The 13,718-nt window shown below is 37.9% G+C and overlaps 1 protein-coding gene across 1 annotated transcript in view; it reads left to right on the top strand.

Annotated features, from left to right (window-relative positions):
- The window catches only part of LRBA (LPS responsive beige-like anchor protein), a 574,974-nt gene extending 561,660 nt beyond the window's left edge, over positions 1 to 13,314 (top strand). The window contains exons 56-57 of the mRNA XM_045018763.1: positions 6,954 to 7,105; positions 11,567 to 13,314. Of these exons, the coding sequence (XP_044874698.1) occupies positions 6,954 to 7,105; positions 11,567 to 11,657 (243 nt within the window). The 3' untranslated portion in view covers positions 11,658 to 13,314. The remainder of the gene's footprint in view (positions 1 to 6,953; positions 7,106 to 11,566) is intronic.
- The last annotated feature ends 404 nt before the right edge of the window (positions 13,315 to 13,718 follow it).

Genomic DNA, 13,718 nt, shown 5'->3' with positions numbered 1-13,718 from the left:
GCCTCACGGAGCTTAGACTAACAACATATCCTAGCACATCTACCATGTAATGTTTAATTGTGTTAATGAATAATTTAAATCTAAGTGGGCAGCCAGTTCAGAGAAGTAAAGTTATTTTATCCTAAACAAAGACAATACACTAATTCACCCAAAGGAACCAATTTATTTTCCTTCCCTGAGTCCTGAAATGTGGAAGTGCCCAACAGCCTCTTGCTGCCATAAGCCAGTTCTGTCGTGGCGACAGCTCTGCTTTTTAAGATGCACTGCCTTTCAAGAATCTGAGAGGTTAAAGGGTTTGCACAAACTTTTGAGACATTTCAAGGAAGCGCAAGTCAGAAATGAAGCTTTTAGAACATTGCTTGAATTGAGTGCTATGGGGATTTGTTTGCATGTTTGAATCTTACATTGTGAGAATGATTAGATGGCGGAACTGCTTGAGCTTATTCTTATTAGAATCCTGGATAACTTTCACTGGGAGAAAAACTGAACAGTAAAATTGATTCATGCCTTCCCCATAATAGTTGGAGTACTTGAGAGTAAATGCATCCTTTAGTTTAATTCCTATGGGGCATGTCATTAAACTGAAATTTTGACAGGTGACCTTTGTCATATATATATATCAACTACTTGTCTTCTTGAAAAGCAGGTGACTTAGGAAAATGACATAGATATTGGCAAAACCTCAAAGACTGTTCTTTATTTAATCAAGAGATCACAGAAATCACTGAAATTTGCAGGTAGTGGAAGAGTTAAAGATTAATGTCTTTAATTTGCCTTGTAATATAGCATTTCTCCAGTAAAAAGCCTCAAGTATAAAACACAAGTGAACCATGACCATAAGGTTAATGGATTTTCATCAGCTGAATTTTATAAGTGTAGCAAATAATTATTTGTCATGCCTTCATTGCAATTTCAAAATACCCTCAGGAGATTGCCATTTGTGGAATGAAAAAAATGGATATTGATTTTACTTCTAATGAATAATCTTTTTAATAATTTTATTTGGTTTGCTAGAGCTCATGATGAGCTATCTTGGTATATGCAATTTTCTTTTCTACAGATTTTATTATCTTACCTCATTCTTCTCTCCATTGCTAGCTTATTGCCTTGTTGCACCCTGGTTATATTGTGTGTAATTTAGATTCTAAGCTTCTTGGGCAGCAAACATGTCTTCTTTCTGGTTTGGGAGGTGCGTCACACATCTTTGTGTTCTGAGGGAAATAAGAAATGATAAAAATAATAATTGATAGTTGGAACATTTATACCATTCAGAACAAGTTTCAGTTCAGAATGTTTGAGCATTTAATTATGCCATATTTATATGTATCTTGGAAATGATTTACCGTGCCCACTACCTTTTTTAAGCGTTGGGTACATTTGTCGCAGTCCTAGTTGAAAATACAGTTGCCTGGAATCAGTTGATCACCAATTCCTTCATTGCTTGTAAATACAAAATGTTATTGATTATCTTAAAGCATTAGTGCTCAAACTATTTTGTTAATAAAATGTTAAACAAAAGGGTTTGTTCCCATAACAACAAGAAGTCGTCATAATAAACACTCAAAACTAAGGTTATGAAAAGTTAGCTACTTTATAAGAACGGTAACTCAGCCCTGCTGCACTTCCTGACCTTTTTAGAGATTATTTTTAGCATCATCATAACAGTAATAAGGCACAAAAATTGATAATATTGCATATATTCAATATGGTTGACTAATTACACTGCACTACAGCCAAAATGCTTCTGAAATAAATTTAGTCCAACTTTACTAATTCTGGGTCACTGAGAACGAAAATGATGCTTAAAATTGTTGATTGGCTCTAGTTTTCAAGTTATGCTATTGGGTCAGTATATACGACCCTTGACTTGGGAATAGCGGAGGATAAGTGAGTTATAAAGGGAAGGGATCTCAATTTAAACCAGAAATTACTAAAATACATCTTTGACTGGATCTATGAATAAATCTATGACTGGGTTTGGACAGTACTTGCTTTTTAGGCAAAACAATGAATGATGCAATCTGAAGCTGGTATTGCGTCATACATGATATGAATTGCATCATGTTATTCCTAGACGTCATGGATGATGCAATCATAACATCTGTTTCTGTTTTCAAGCTTACATCACTCTGCTGAACAAATTGCCCTATATCAGCTCTAGAAATCATACAGTGTCGTGCTCTTATTTGTCAGTGTTTGATTTTGCAAAGGGACACATTTCTGTTTAGCCAAAGTGAGCAGAGATGCCTCGTACTTGTGTGAACAGTGCAGATAACTTCTGCTATGTTTGTGATGAAGTGACTTTTGCATCACAAAAGCACAGTATAACCACTATGGTTAAGAAAGCCTATCACCTTTATTTTGGCTGCAAAATTGGAGATCAGGACAAGAGGTGGGCCCCACACATATGCTGCAACACTTGTGCAACAAATCTTCGCCAGTGGTTGAACAGGAAAAGGAAATCTATGCCTTTTGCAGTGCCAATGATTTGGAGAGAGCCAACAGATCATACCAGCAATTGTTACTTCTGCATGGTGCCTCCAGTTGGGAAAGGTGTGTCAAAGAAGAAAAAGTGGACTGTGCATTATCCAAACATTCCATCAGCTATATGCCCAGTACCCCACGGAGAAGGACTGCCGGTTCCTGATGCACCAGAATCATTCTCACTTGAGTCAGACGAGGAAGAGGAAGAGGATGAAACTTCTGGTCCTGAACCATCAGTGTCACAGGACCCACATTTTCTCCCATCCTCCTCCTCTGAACCACACCTCATAACACAAGGTGAACTGAATGACCTCGTCAGGGATTTGGAACTACCCAAGAGTAAGGCAGAGCTGTTGGGCTCCAGACTGCAGCAGTGGAATCTCCTGGCAGGTGATGTTAGGGTTTCCATGTTCCGTGACCGTCAAAAGGATCTTCTCCCATTCTTCTTCATGGAAGGTGATCTTGTAGCCTGCAACAGCATCGATGGTGTGATGGCAGCCCTCAACATCGTTTACGATCCAGATGAGTGGAGACTGTTCATTGATTCATCGAAGACGAGTCTTAAAGCTGTTTTACTGCATAATGGCAATGTTTTGCCATCAATTCCAGTTGGTCATGAAGTCCATATGAAGGAAACCTATGACAACATGAAACAACTTTTGAGGTGCATAAACTATGACCAACATCAGTGGCAGCTTTGTGGCGATTTGAAGGTTGTTGCTCTCTTGCTTGGTCTGCAGACTGGATACACAAAGTACTGCTGTTTTCTCTGCGAATGGGATAGTCGTGCAAGAGATTCCCACTACATCAAGAAAGATTGGCCACTCCGACAGTCATTGGAGCCTGGGAGGAAAAGTGTTCAGCATCCACCACTTGTTGAATCAAGGAAGATTTTGTTACCACCCTTACACATCAAGCTGGGTCTGATGAAGAACTTTGTCAAGGCCATTGACAAAACACAAGCAGCTTTCAAGTACCTCCGTGGAAAATTTCCAAGGTTAAGTGAAGCTAAGATAAAGGAAGGTGTCTTTGTTGGTCCTTAGATTCGTGAACTTCTTCGAGATGATTCATTTGACCGTGCACTGCGTGGCAAGGAAAAGACGGCATGGAAAGCCTTCCAGTTAGTGGCAATAAATTTTCTCGGAAACAACAAGGCAGACAACTACAGGTTGTTGGTGGAAAACCTCCTCAAGGCATACAAAAGCCTTGGTTCAACATGTCACTAAAGATACATTTTTTGCACTCTCATCTAGATTTTTTTCCATCGAACTGCGGAGCAGTGAGCGACGAGCACGGTGAGCGATTTCACCAGGACATTGCAACAATGGAGAAACGCTATCAGGGCAAATGGAGCCCATCAATGTTTGCAGACTATTGCTGGACAGTGACAGGAGATACTCCATTTAATGAATACAAGAGACAAGCCAAGAAGCGCCAAGTAGACACTGAATAGGACTAAACCATGTACATAATAGTTGTTTGCCTTTTGTTTCATAATAAATTTTATTTATATAAGCCTTTTGCTGATTTTTAAAGTGTTACATAAACAGGACAGGTGAAATATTATCATGTAAAGCAACCATAAACACATGAAAAGACCTAGGTTTACAATTTATGATTAAAACTCTACTATCTACACAATATACATAGACATAAAATGTAAAAACTTAAATATCTTAGAAACAGTAGCCAATCAGTTGTTTTAATTGTCATATTTGAATTCAGCACATCAAAATACATAATAAATAGCACATTTTATCTCTGAAGCAGACAACTTCTCAAAAATTGTAGACCAGTGTTGTTATTATGAAGACCATAATACTTTAGTTTTTACACTTGTCGGTGTTCAACATAACCACTTTAATATTGCATTAATGGTATATTTAGTATTTTAATTCCCCCTGTTTTTGTGAGCAGGTGCTGCATATGTTAAAAATTCTGCAAATTAGGAGTGCCTCAGAAACATAGTTTATAGTGCACAATACTTGTGATTGCCACAAGATCTTAAAGGCACCATAGCATAAAGCTTTCTGTGTAATAGTTTTTGAAAACTCTCATGTGTGAAGACCTCACCCATAGTTTTCTATGTTGTAAACTGTTGATGAAATCTTTAAGTGCAAAAGAAACTATTTCTGTTTTCAAAACTGTTTATAAAGAAAATTTTCTAAGATATTGTGATGGAATTGTAGAACTAAACAATAAAGTTATATTATGCATAGTTGTAGCTATGTTGGTCCCAGGATATTAGAGACACAAGATGGGTGAGATAATATCTTTTATGGGACCAACTTCTGTTGGTGAAAGAGACAAACTCTCAAGATTACACAGACTTGAAGGAGAGCTCTGTGTAAGCGGGAAAGCTTTTATCTTTCACCAACAGAAGTTTTTCAAATAAAAGAGATTGCTTCACCCACCTTGAGTTTCTAATATTATGCATACACATTTTAAAATAGTTAGGACTTCATTATTCTAAGCAGCGCTTCCCTGTAGGAAAGGTTGCCTAATATTTTTCATTATAAGACTGTGTTTTCATTTACTTACAACTTTGCCTTACTTTAACCCTTTGGCTGACACTTCCAATGTTGGGTGTCAGCTTCAGGCTGTTGTGTTTGTTTATTTTAAGTTGTTTTTAAAATGATTTAGCTGTCTCAAAAAACAGGTTTTTTTGGGGGGAAGTATTGTTTTGACCATGTTAAATTCTTACAGCTGTTTTGTTGAAAAACTTTAGCATCTCTGTGCTTTGGATCAGATACTCTAAATTTGGCAAGGTGTCATTCTACTGTCAGGGATGTGCATTTTGTTGTCTTTGTGAAAATCTCCCCAAATTTGGTGAATTTTGGAAGCCTCTGAAAATCTCAAGTCATACATGTATGATGGAGACTTCTTAGGCTTGTCAGAGCTTGGCAGCTAAATTTTGCAGGAGCTTGTGGGAGAACAGTAGGAGCCAGGAAACAGAGAGGAAGAGGGGAAGAAGCCAGGAGGTGTGGGAATGAAAGGAGGAGATAGATGAAGAGAGGGAGGAAAGTAGAAGCCAGGATGCGAAGATGGATAGTAGATGGGGGTGAAGGTTGGGGCAAGAGTCAGAGTGATGGGGAAGAGTGAATAGGAGCCCCAACGGAGAATGGGGCAGAAGGGTTTACAAGTACTAGAATATACTACCTTTCAGAAACTGGAATAGAAGCCAGCATTCCAGCCAGGAAGCTGTGGGAAAATAACTGTGGAACTCATTAGAAAAGTGTTTCTCATAGCCTTCTGGCTGGACCCAATAGAAGATAACAGCCTGCTATTGGAGGAGGAGGAGAAGCAGCAGCCTAACTAGAATGCAGAGGAGCAGGGAGGGATTACACAAACCGGGGGAAAGCAGAGGGGAAGGGGGACAGATCTAAGGTCAGGGGTGCAGCAATTAGCAGTAAAGATCTGTGCTTTAGATCCAAAGGTCCCAAACTTGCTGATGGCCTACCGGGGGGGGGGGGGGGTCACTATGGAGCCACATGATAAAATTACTGTTTTTTTCACTTTGCTTTTTAAAAAAGGTAGGAAATTATATTAACCCATCCCTCCCCTCTATATTAAAGAACATTAAGGCTGCCAAGTCAACACTCAAGTTTAGGAAATGCCACAATTAAAGTTGCCTGTGCACAAACAGCCTTCATTCTGTCAATTCCCCCTAACGTTTGAATGCTTCATTTTGCAAAATAAATGTTCTTTTAATGTATTTTTATGTAATATCAATATATATATACACTCTGTTATGTAAATATGAGTTTGGGATGGCCTATTTCTCACAAGTAGTGAAAGTATGAGTAAATTCCCCAGTTTATCCCAAATGGGGGCCAAGCTTTAGAGCACACTATCATTTATTCTGTGTCTGACACATTAGCTAAATGTACCTTTTTAGAAGTATTAAAAGAGTATTAAAAATTTTCATTTCATTCAGACTATTTTTTGTATCCCTCCAACTATAAGGCCAGGCGACTTAGTTCTATGTGTCCAACTGTGCAGGGCTCAGGGGGAAAGAAAAACAAAAGCAGATAAACAGACCTCCAAATATGGCCTATATAAAAAATGAGGGAGACTCTCTGAGGTTAAAGCTGTTTGGGTGAATGTGAGGTGCAAGTTCCGCAGCCTCCTGTGAATGTGCCTGATTAGAAAATCAAATCTCCTTAGTTGCCCTCATACTTGATTTTTGGTGTGTGGAATAGTTGATAGGTGAAATAAACTTAAGCCACTTGACCATCCTTTCTATTGTATTTCTTGAATAGAAACCAGTGTATTCTGTAGATTGCAATATTTACCCTACATTTAAGTTGTAATTGACTTTTTTGCTTATCAAAAGCTGTATCTACTGATATGAAGTATCTTCAGAGATAAAGCTGTGATGGTGCAGAGGGAGTGTTCTGGAGGTGAGAGGGGGAAATAAAAGCAATGCAAGTTGTTTTAACGGAAATATTAATGTAATTTCCCTTTAGGCAATCCAGCTGAGCCGTGATGGACAGTATCTGCTTACAGGCGGAGACAACGGGGTCATCATGGTATGGCAAGTGTGTGACCTCAAGCAGCTTTTTGCTTACCCAGGCTGTGATGCTGGAATCCGTTCCATGGCCCTGTCATATGACCAAAGGTGAGATTAAAGTTTGGGGGTCAGAAGTATTTCATAGAATGTACTATTATAAAGAAACAGCAAAAGGGACATCATTATGGTGTAAACAATTTTTTTCCTTTCAATATTGTATTTACTTTGATCTCAGGTGCCAGTGATAATATGGAGAATTCTGTGCATTGTTTTAGTGTTGAAAGGTCATGGTTTAGGTCTGATAATCTTTTTCAGAGTTGCAGCTCTTAGTGGGTAAGTTAACACTCATTCCAGGAAATCTCACTCTGACAAACTTTTAATATGTACTGTTTTTTCTTTCCTCAAAGGAAAAAAATATTCCTAACTATAGGTCTTCAAAGCCATTAACAGAAAGAAAATAGACACTCACTAAGATTCCCATCAATCTTTTACATGTTGTTTTCTCTTATAAAGGATAAAACGGTAAACATATTTATTACTGCCTATATTACACCTGCCAATGCCACTACGGTTAAAGGTCTTTATGCATTTTTGGCACATAGCTCTGTCCAGTTTATAACTTGGATGTTTATAGTTGGATCCAGGGGTGGCTCTATGCATTTTGCCGGCTTAAGCACAGCAGGCAGCCTGCCTGCCGCCCTCGCAGCGCCAGCAGAGCGCCCCCCCCCGCAGCTTGCCGCCCCAAGCACGCGCTTGGCGTGCTGGGGCCTGGAGCCGCCCCTGGTTGCATCCAGCTTGTCTTTAGCTTACAGACGACTATTTAGACTTTTGTTTACCCCAGATAAAATTACAAAAGCATCTAAGTCACTAAATCTTATTGAAAGTCATTTAGGATCCTAGGCACTTTTAAAATGGGACTCAGCCCTGGATACACCTAAAACACAGGTTGACCCAGGTACATTGAGACAGGCTATGAAATTTCGCACCTTGTGTAATATAGTTAGGTTGACCCAACCTCCATTGTAGATGAAGGTAGGTTGATGGAAGCATTCTTTCATTGATCTAGCTATCACTTCTCACAGGGTGGATTTACTACAGTAACAGGAAAAACCCTTTCTGTCACTGTGTCGACAGTATAGCAGGTAACTATAACACATGTAGTGTAGACATACCCTCACGCTCCTAAGTCACTTGGTCACCTTTGGATATTTTGACTCCTGTCTAATTGTATTTGTCATCAATAATCTTTGGAGCAGAAACTCTCTCCTACTATGTGCCTAGCACAGTAGAGCCAGATCCTGACCCAGCCCTCTAGGTGCTACCCTAATAATAATAATAATTAATTAATTACTTAATAATAAGGGGCCAAATTCTCTGCTGATGTAAATGCCTCAGCTCCATTATTGTCAATGGAGTTTTACACATTTTCACCAGTAGAGAATTTGGCCAAATGACTAATTAAAAAAAATGAATATTTGTGCTCATCCAACACTCATCCAAAATAGGGCAAAAAATCTCTGGCTTGTCTGGGATGCTGGGGATAAAAAAAAAGAGATGACTGTTAAATTGAGTGTTCATGAAATGAGGCAAGTCCTCTTAGTCTCCCACTGGGACAAACAAAATTTTTCTAAACAAATGAGCATCCAAGTGGGAAATAAAGAAACTAGACTAAGTTTGTTTTTAGCTGTCACACAAAATTGGACTGATATCTCAAGCATGCCAAAGACAGGCAGAGGGGGCCAGTCATGCCCTGTGGCCTAGTCAACCATTCAGTAGGAACCCCACAAGCCAAAGGTAAAGCTCAATTTTAAATCTTGATTAAACAGGAAGCAGAGTTTTTTATACTAATGATAATCATTAAAAATGAAATATGAAATCCCTCAATGCCTTTAAGAATGAGACAGCTTATAGAAGTGCCTAAGTATGGATACAAGAGCCAAAATTTAGGCATCCGTTTTATAAAATCTTTGTGTTTTCAGATAGATAGATATTTTCCTGTCATATGTTCATTATGTCAGTCTTAACACAATCCACATTTCAGAATGTTATGTCAAATACTCTTTAAAACAAAAACAGTGACATCTATGGATTTTAATCAAGATTTTAACCCACTACTTCTTACCAATCTGAAACCCCGCCCATCTCAACTTCTGCAAACCTTCAGTCTCATTGAATCATATCCTCTTCATCCTGTACATGTTCTCACAAGCACTCATTCTGGAAAATGGCAGCTTTCTAGATATTAAAATGACTGGCACCGTCATTTTTGGCTGGAGCCAAATTCTACCTTTGAGGCCCTACTCAGATGGCATTCTGATGTTGCATCACTTCGATATATGATGAATTAGTGTGTTAATAACAATGACTAGAGCTGGTCAAAATTTTTGACAACAGTTTTTCATAAAAAGTGCCATTTAATCACAATCAAAAGATAGTGGGGACGTGTTGATTTTGATGAACATTTTAGACAGGAAAAGGTTTCTGAAATGTGTCATTTCTGTAGTGTCATTGTGATTCATTTTATTTTGACTTTTATATTATAATAAAATTAAGTTTTAGTATTTATATATTTGATTTAATATTATGTATGCATTTATAGTATATTTAATATAATATAAACATCTAAATGAAATTGATTGAAACACCACTCTCAAAACGTTTTGACACAGACAAAATGTTTTGATTGTCTCAAATTAGAAATTTTGGCTTTTCATAGCAAATCAGAACAATTTTTTCCTACAAAAGTCAGAATTTCTCACTCAACAGAAAGTTTGGTTTCCAACGAGTTCTAACAGTAATGTCACAAGATGAGACAATAGACATGACTGACGTAGCAACTCCTGATGCATTACAAGCCAAAATGTCACTTCAGCAGCCATGATTGCTCTAAAATGGCCCCAAGTGGGATCATAGCTGTTCAGATGGAGCTAAAACGTCTCCAACAGTCAGCTCGCTCGTAGTAAAGATGTGAAAATACAGAATACCTCTGTGGTGGATGGCATGAATAATACGCCTACTTAGTGCTAAATACCAGATAGCAGCACTCTGATTGTTTACATGCACATAAAATGAAGCTGCACATATGTATAAACAATAGAGATGGTGCAGTCTTGTGTATACATCTGGTTCTTTGATGAAGATCCTGTGCTAAATCCCTCTTGAACTGGAGAAGAATGAATTGAAATCTGCATACCTGTTTTCTCCATTCTGGATCCTCTCCATTTTGCTATTTCATTAGCACTCTCACCAGCAGAGTTAAAGCCATTATGAAAACAAAATCAGAAGTGGTCTGTGGTAGTAACCCTGGTTTTATGCAAGGTTAATTGTTCTTATCATCAAAGTCTTGAGCTCCTTTTGGTGCCCAGATGTGCCAGGACAATTCCTTTCAGCTTGATCCTCTCTGATCCATATTTCCATGTAATAGAGCAGTAACAAAACAACTTGCCTTATGTTTTCAAATGTGTCCACTAATCTGAGTGCCTCAATTCTCGAGGTCCCAAAATGAGAGCCCCTAGGACTTGATTTTCACTGGTGCTAAGCACCTGCAGCTCCAGTTGTCTCCTGCTGGAGTTGTGGGTGTTAAGCACCTCTGGAAATGAGACCATAAGTGTTAGAATTGTACACACCTAAATTAAAAATTTAGACCTTAATTATTCTTTCCCCCCATATTACTTCAATCTGGAAAGGAAGGCAAGTAATAACATTCTTCAAAATGGGTATTAGTCACTCTTTCCCTGAAGTCTGATTCAGTTCATATCAGATACAGTAGAGGAAAATCATACAGGAAATAAAAAGCTTTAAATATACTGCATAATTGCTGTGGGAATTTTAAGACCTAATCCAAAGCCTGTTGAAGTCAATGGGAGTCTTTCCATTAACTTCAGTAGGAATCGCATCAGGTCCTTAATTATCAGAGGGGTAGCCGTGTTAGTCTGGATCTGTAAAAGCGGCAAAGAGTCCTGTGGCACCTTATAGACTAACAGACGTTTTGGAGCATGAGCTTTCATGGGTGAATACCCTCTTCGTCAGATGCATGCGACGAAGTGGATATTCACCCACGAAAGCTCATGCTCCAATACATCTGTTAATCTATAAGGTGCCACAGGACTCTTTGCCACTTTATCAGGTCCTTAATGTTTGAGTTGGTGGCATTCTTAGGCAATATCTACACTATGAGCTAGGGGCATGAGTTCTAGCTCATGTAGACATATGCTAGCTCTCATGGAGCTAGTGCACTAAAAATAGCAGTGGTAGCACAGGCAGTGGTGAGTGGTGGCAAGGGCTAGCCACCCCAAGTACAAATCCATGGGTTGATGCTCAGGGCAGCTAACCCGTGTCACTGTTCACTGCTGCGCGTGCTAGCACAACTACGCCACATGCTAATTCAATGAGAGCTAGTGCAAGTATGTCCACCTGAGCTGAGAAGCACAAGTGTAGACGTATCCTTAGACATTTGATTTACAAAGGTGATGCTGGATATGGTGGAAGAAGTCTGTCCAAGAAAGGTAAGTCAGCTGTGTTTGAATGTAAAGTAGCTAACTCTTTAACTGAATGTTGTGCTTTTCATAGGTGTATAATGACTGGCATGGCTTCTGGGAGCATAGTGCTTTTCTACAATGATTTCAACCGATGGCATCATGAATATCAAACCAGATACTGATGTTGCAACAGACCAGAACTAGCACTGACAAGGACAGCTGCTGTCAGAATGAAACTGAACATAGCAAACCTCTCTTCAGTATCCTGCCGCAGCATTGTTCTGTATAAATAGCTATATTACACCTGAATGTAACTGAAATTTGCTCAAAGAAGCAAACTATTTTTTAAAGTTAATTGCTATTTTTGTAGACTGCATGATTTTTTGGGGGCAAAGGGCAAAGAAGCAGAAAAATGGCTTCTGGGTTCTGTAGTTAAAAATCTATATTTTTAGTCATAATGAGAAGTCTATTTTGATTCATGTATGGAAAGAAACTTAAAATTAAGATGGTTAAAACTCTTATTCTAGCTATATTATGAAGAAATACATTTCCCATCTAAAGCTTTATCTATAACCTTGAGGAATATATGATTTTAACAAATTGAAAGTGGGTTATAATACTGTGCAACACTTTGTCTTGATGTACTTTTCCAAATGATTATACTTCTTCAGCACTGAAGTTTCTGGGAATCAATAATAATATTTAAATTATGATAAATGTAATTTTAAACATGACAAGGAATTGTTTCCATCAATATTACTGTTCAAGCATGTTTCTAGACCTAGACAATTAGTTCTTTTTTAGTTATATGTTTTTGTTGTGCAGGTAAGAGGGAGAAATCAGCAACAGAGTCTGTGGTACATCAAATGTGAATCCTACTAGTTTTTACCTGGTATTTCCTTCAGAGCACACCAAAATGTGCGTTGTTCCTCAAAATCAAAACTTCAACTTGGACATGTCCTCAAACTAGCAACCTACACAATATTTCTTTTTAATTAGATGCAAGTACCAAAGCACACTTCTGCTGCTTGACTATGAAAGCACTAAGAGGCAGGCATTCCAATGTTTATAGCTTTGACATCTTTGCAGAAGCTCTAGACTTGCAAATTTCTTTCCCATTTTTTTAGTTTTTTTCTTCAGAGGACTAACCACCATAGTTATGTAGCAGATTCCATATCTTGTGCTGTGTATGGCAACAAAACCGTTCAGTTTCTGCTACCAAATCCAATCCAATCTTGTCCAATCATGTTAATACATTATCTCCTCCCTTAGGAAATGAAAAATAATTTATACTAAGGAACAATTTTATTTTGGTGTTGCATAATTCTACTTTTCTACAAGATTGCTGTGCAGAATTCTGTGAAAATATTTGTGAAAAGAACTGTATTGTTTTGTAAGTCTGTATTGCATAAATAACTTTTCATATGTTGTGATCTATATGAGTTAAACCTTACATTCCATATCTGTATCAATTTCTCTAGCTGCCCACTGGAGCAGTTCCCATTTTTCTCTTTAAGCAAAGATTTGGAAGGAGAAAACTCAGTTTGAGTGAAGAAATTAAATAAAATGGCATTTGTAATTGAGACCTTCAGTGGTGTTTTCAATATGTACATACAGCCACCCTCACCCAATGCATTTGCAAATACAAAGCAAACACGGGGGTTTGAGACAATAATGGCCTGCTTTTTCATTGTGTTATACCATTTTTATGCTGGTACAGTGTATCTATATTGATGTCAGTGGAGTTGCACACTAAGCTGTGACAGAATGTAGAATCTGGTTAATGATATGTGGTAGTCATTATCTCTGCCTGATAAAGTGCGGAACAGTCACCCACTAATAAAATGCCTTGAATTGAGAATGAGGTTGTATAAAAATAAATGTACTTGACAAACTTTTGCTATTTGCAAAATTCATCTCTCTTTATAAATAGATTTTAGTAGACAGAGATATGAACTTGAACTTCTTTTATAAGGAGGAATATTCCCTGTATAGGTTTGTAATGAATATATAAATGCTGTGTAATGAGTTGGTTACTAATATATGCAGTGAGGGTCAGACGATTCTCTATCATCTATCATATTATCCAGGTGCAAAATGCAGAATTTAAAATTTTCTACTTTAGTTTTCTTAGTTAATTTAGAACTGGATTCAGTAACACTGAATTACTCACTGAAATAATGTTCTTTGATCTTAAAGTATTTCATGGGCACTTGAAATGGTAGAGACTTCAGCCTTTATTT

Source organism: Mauremys mutica, chromosome 5 (genome assembly GCF_020497125.1).
Source record: "Mauremys mutica isolate MM-2020 ecotype Southern chromosome 5, ASM2049712v1, whole genome shotgun sequence".
Taxonomy (NCBI): Eukaryota; Metazoa; Chordata; order Testudines; family Geoemydidae; genus Mauremys; species Mauremys mutica.
This window is presented reverse-complemented; position numbering and strand designations above follow the sequence as displayed.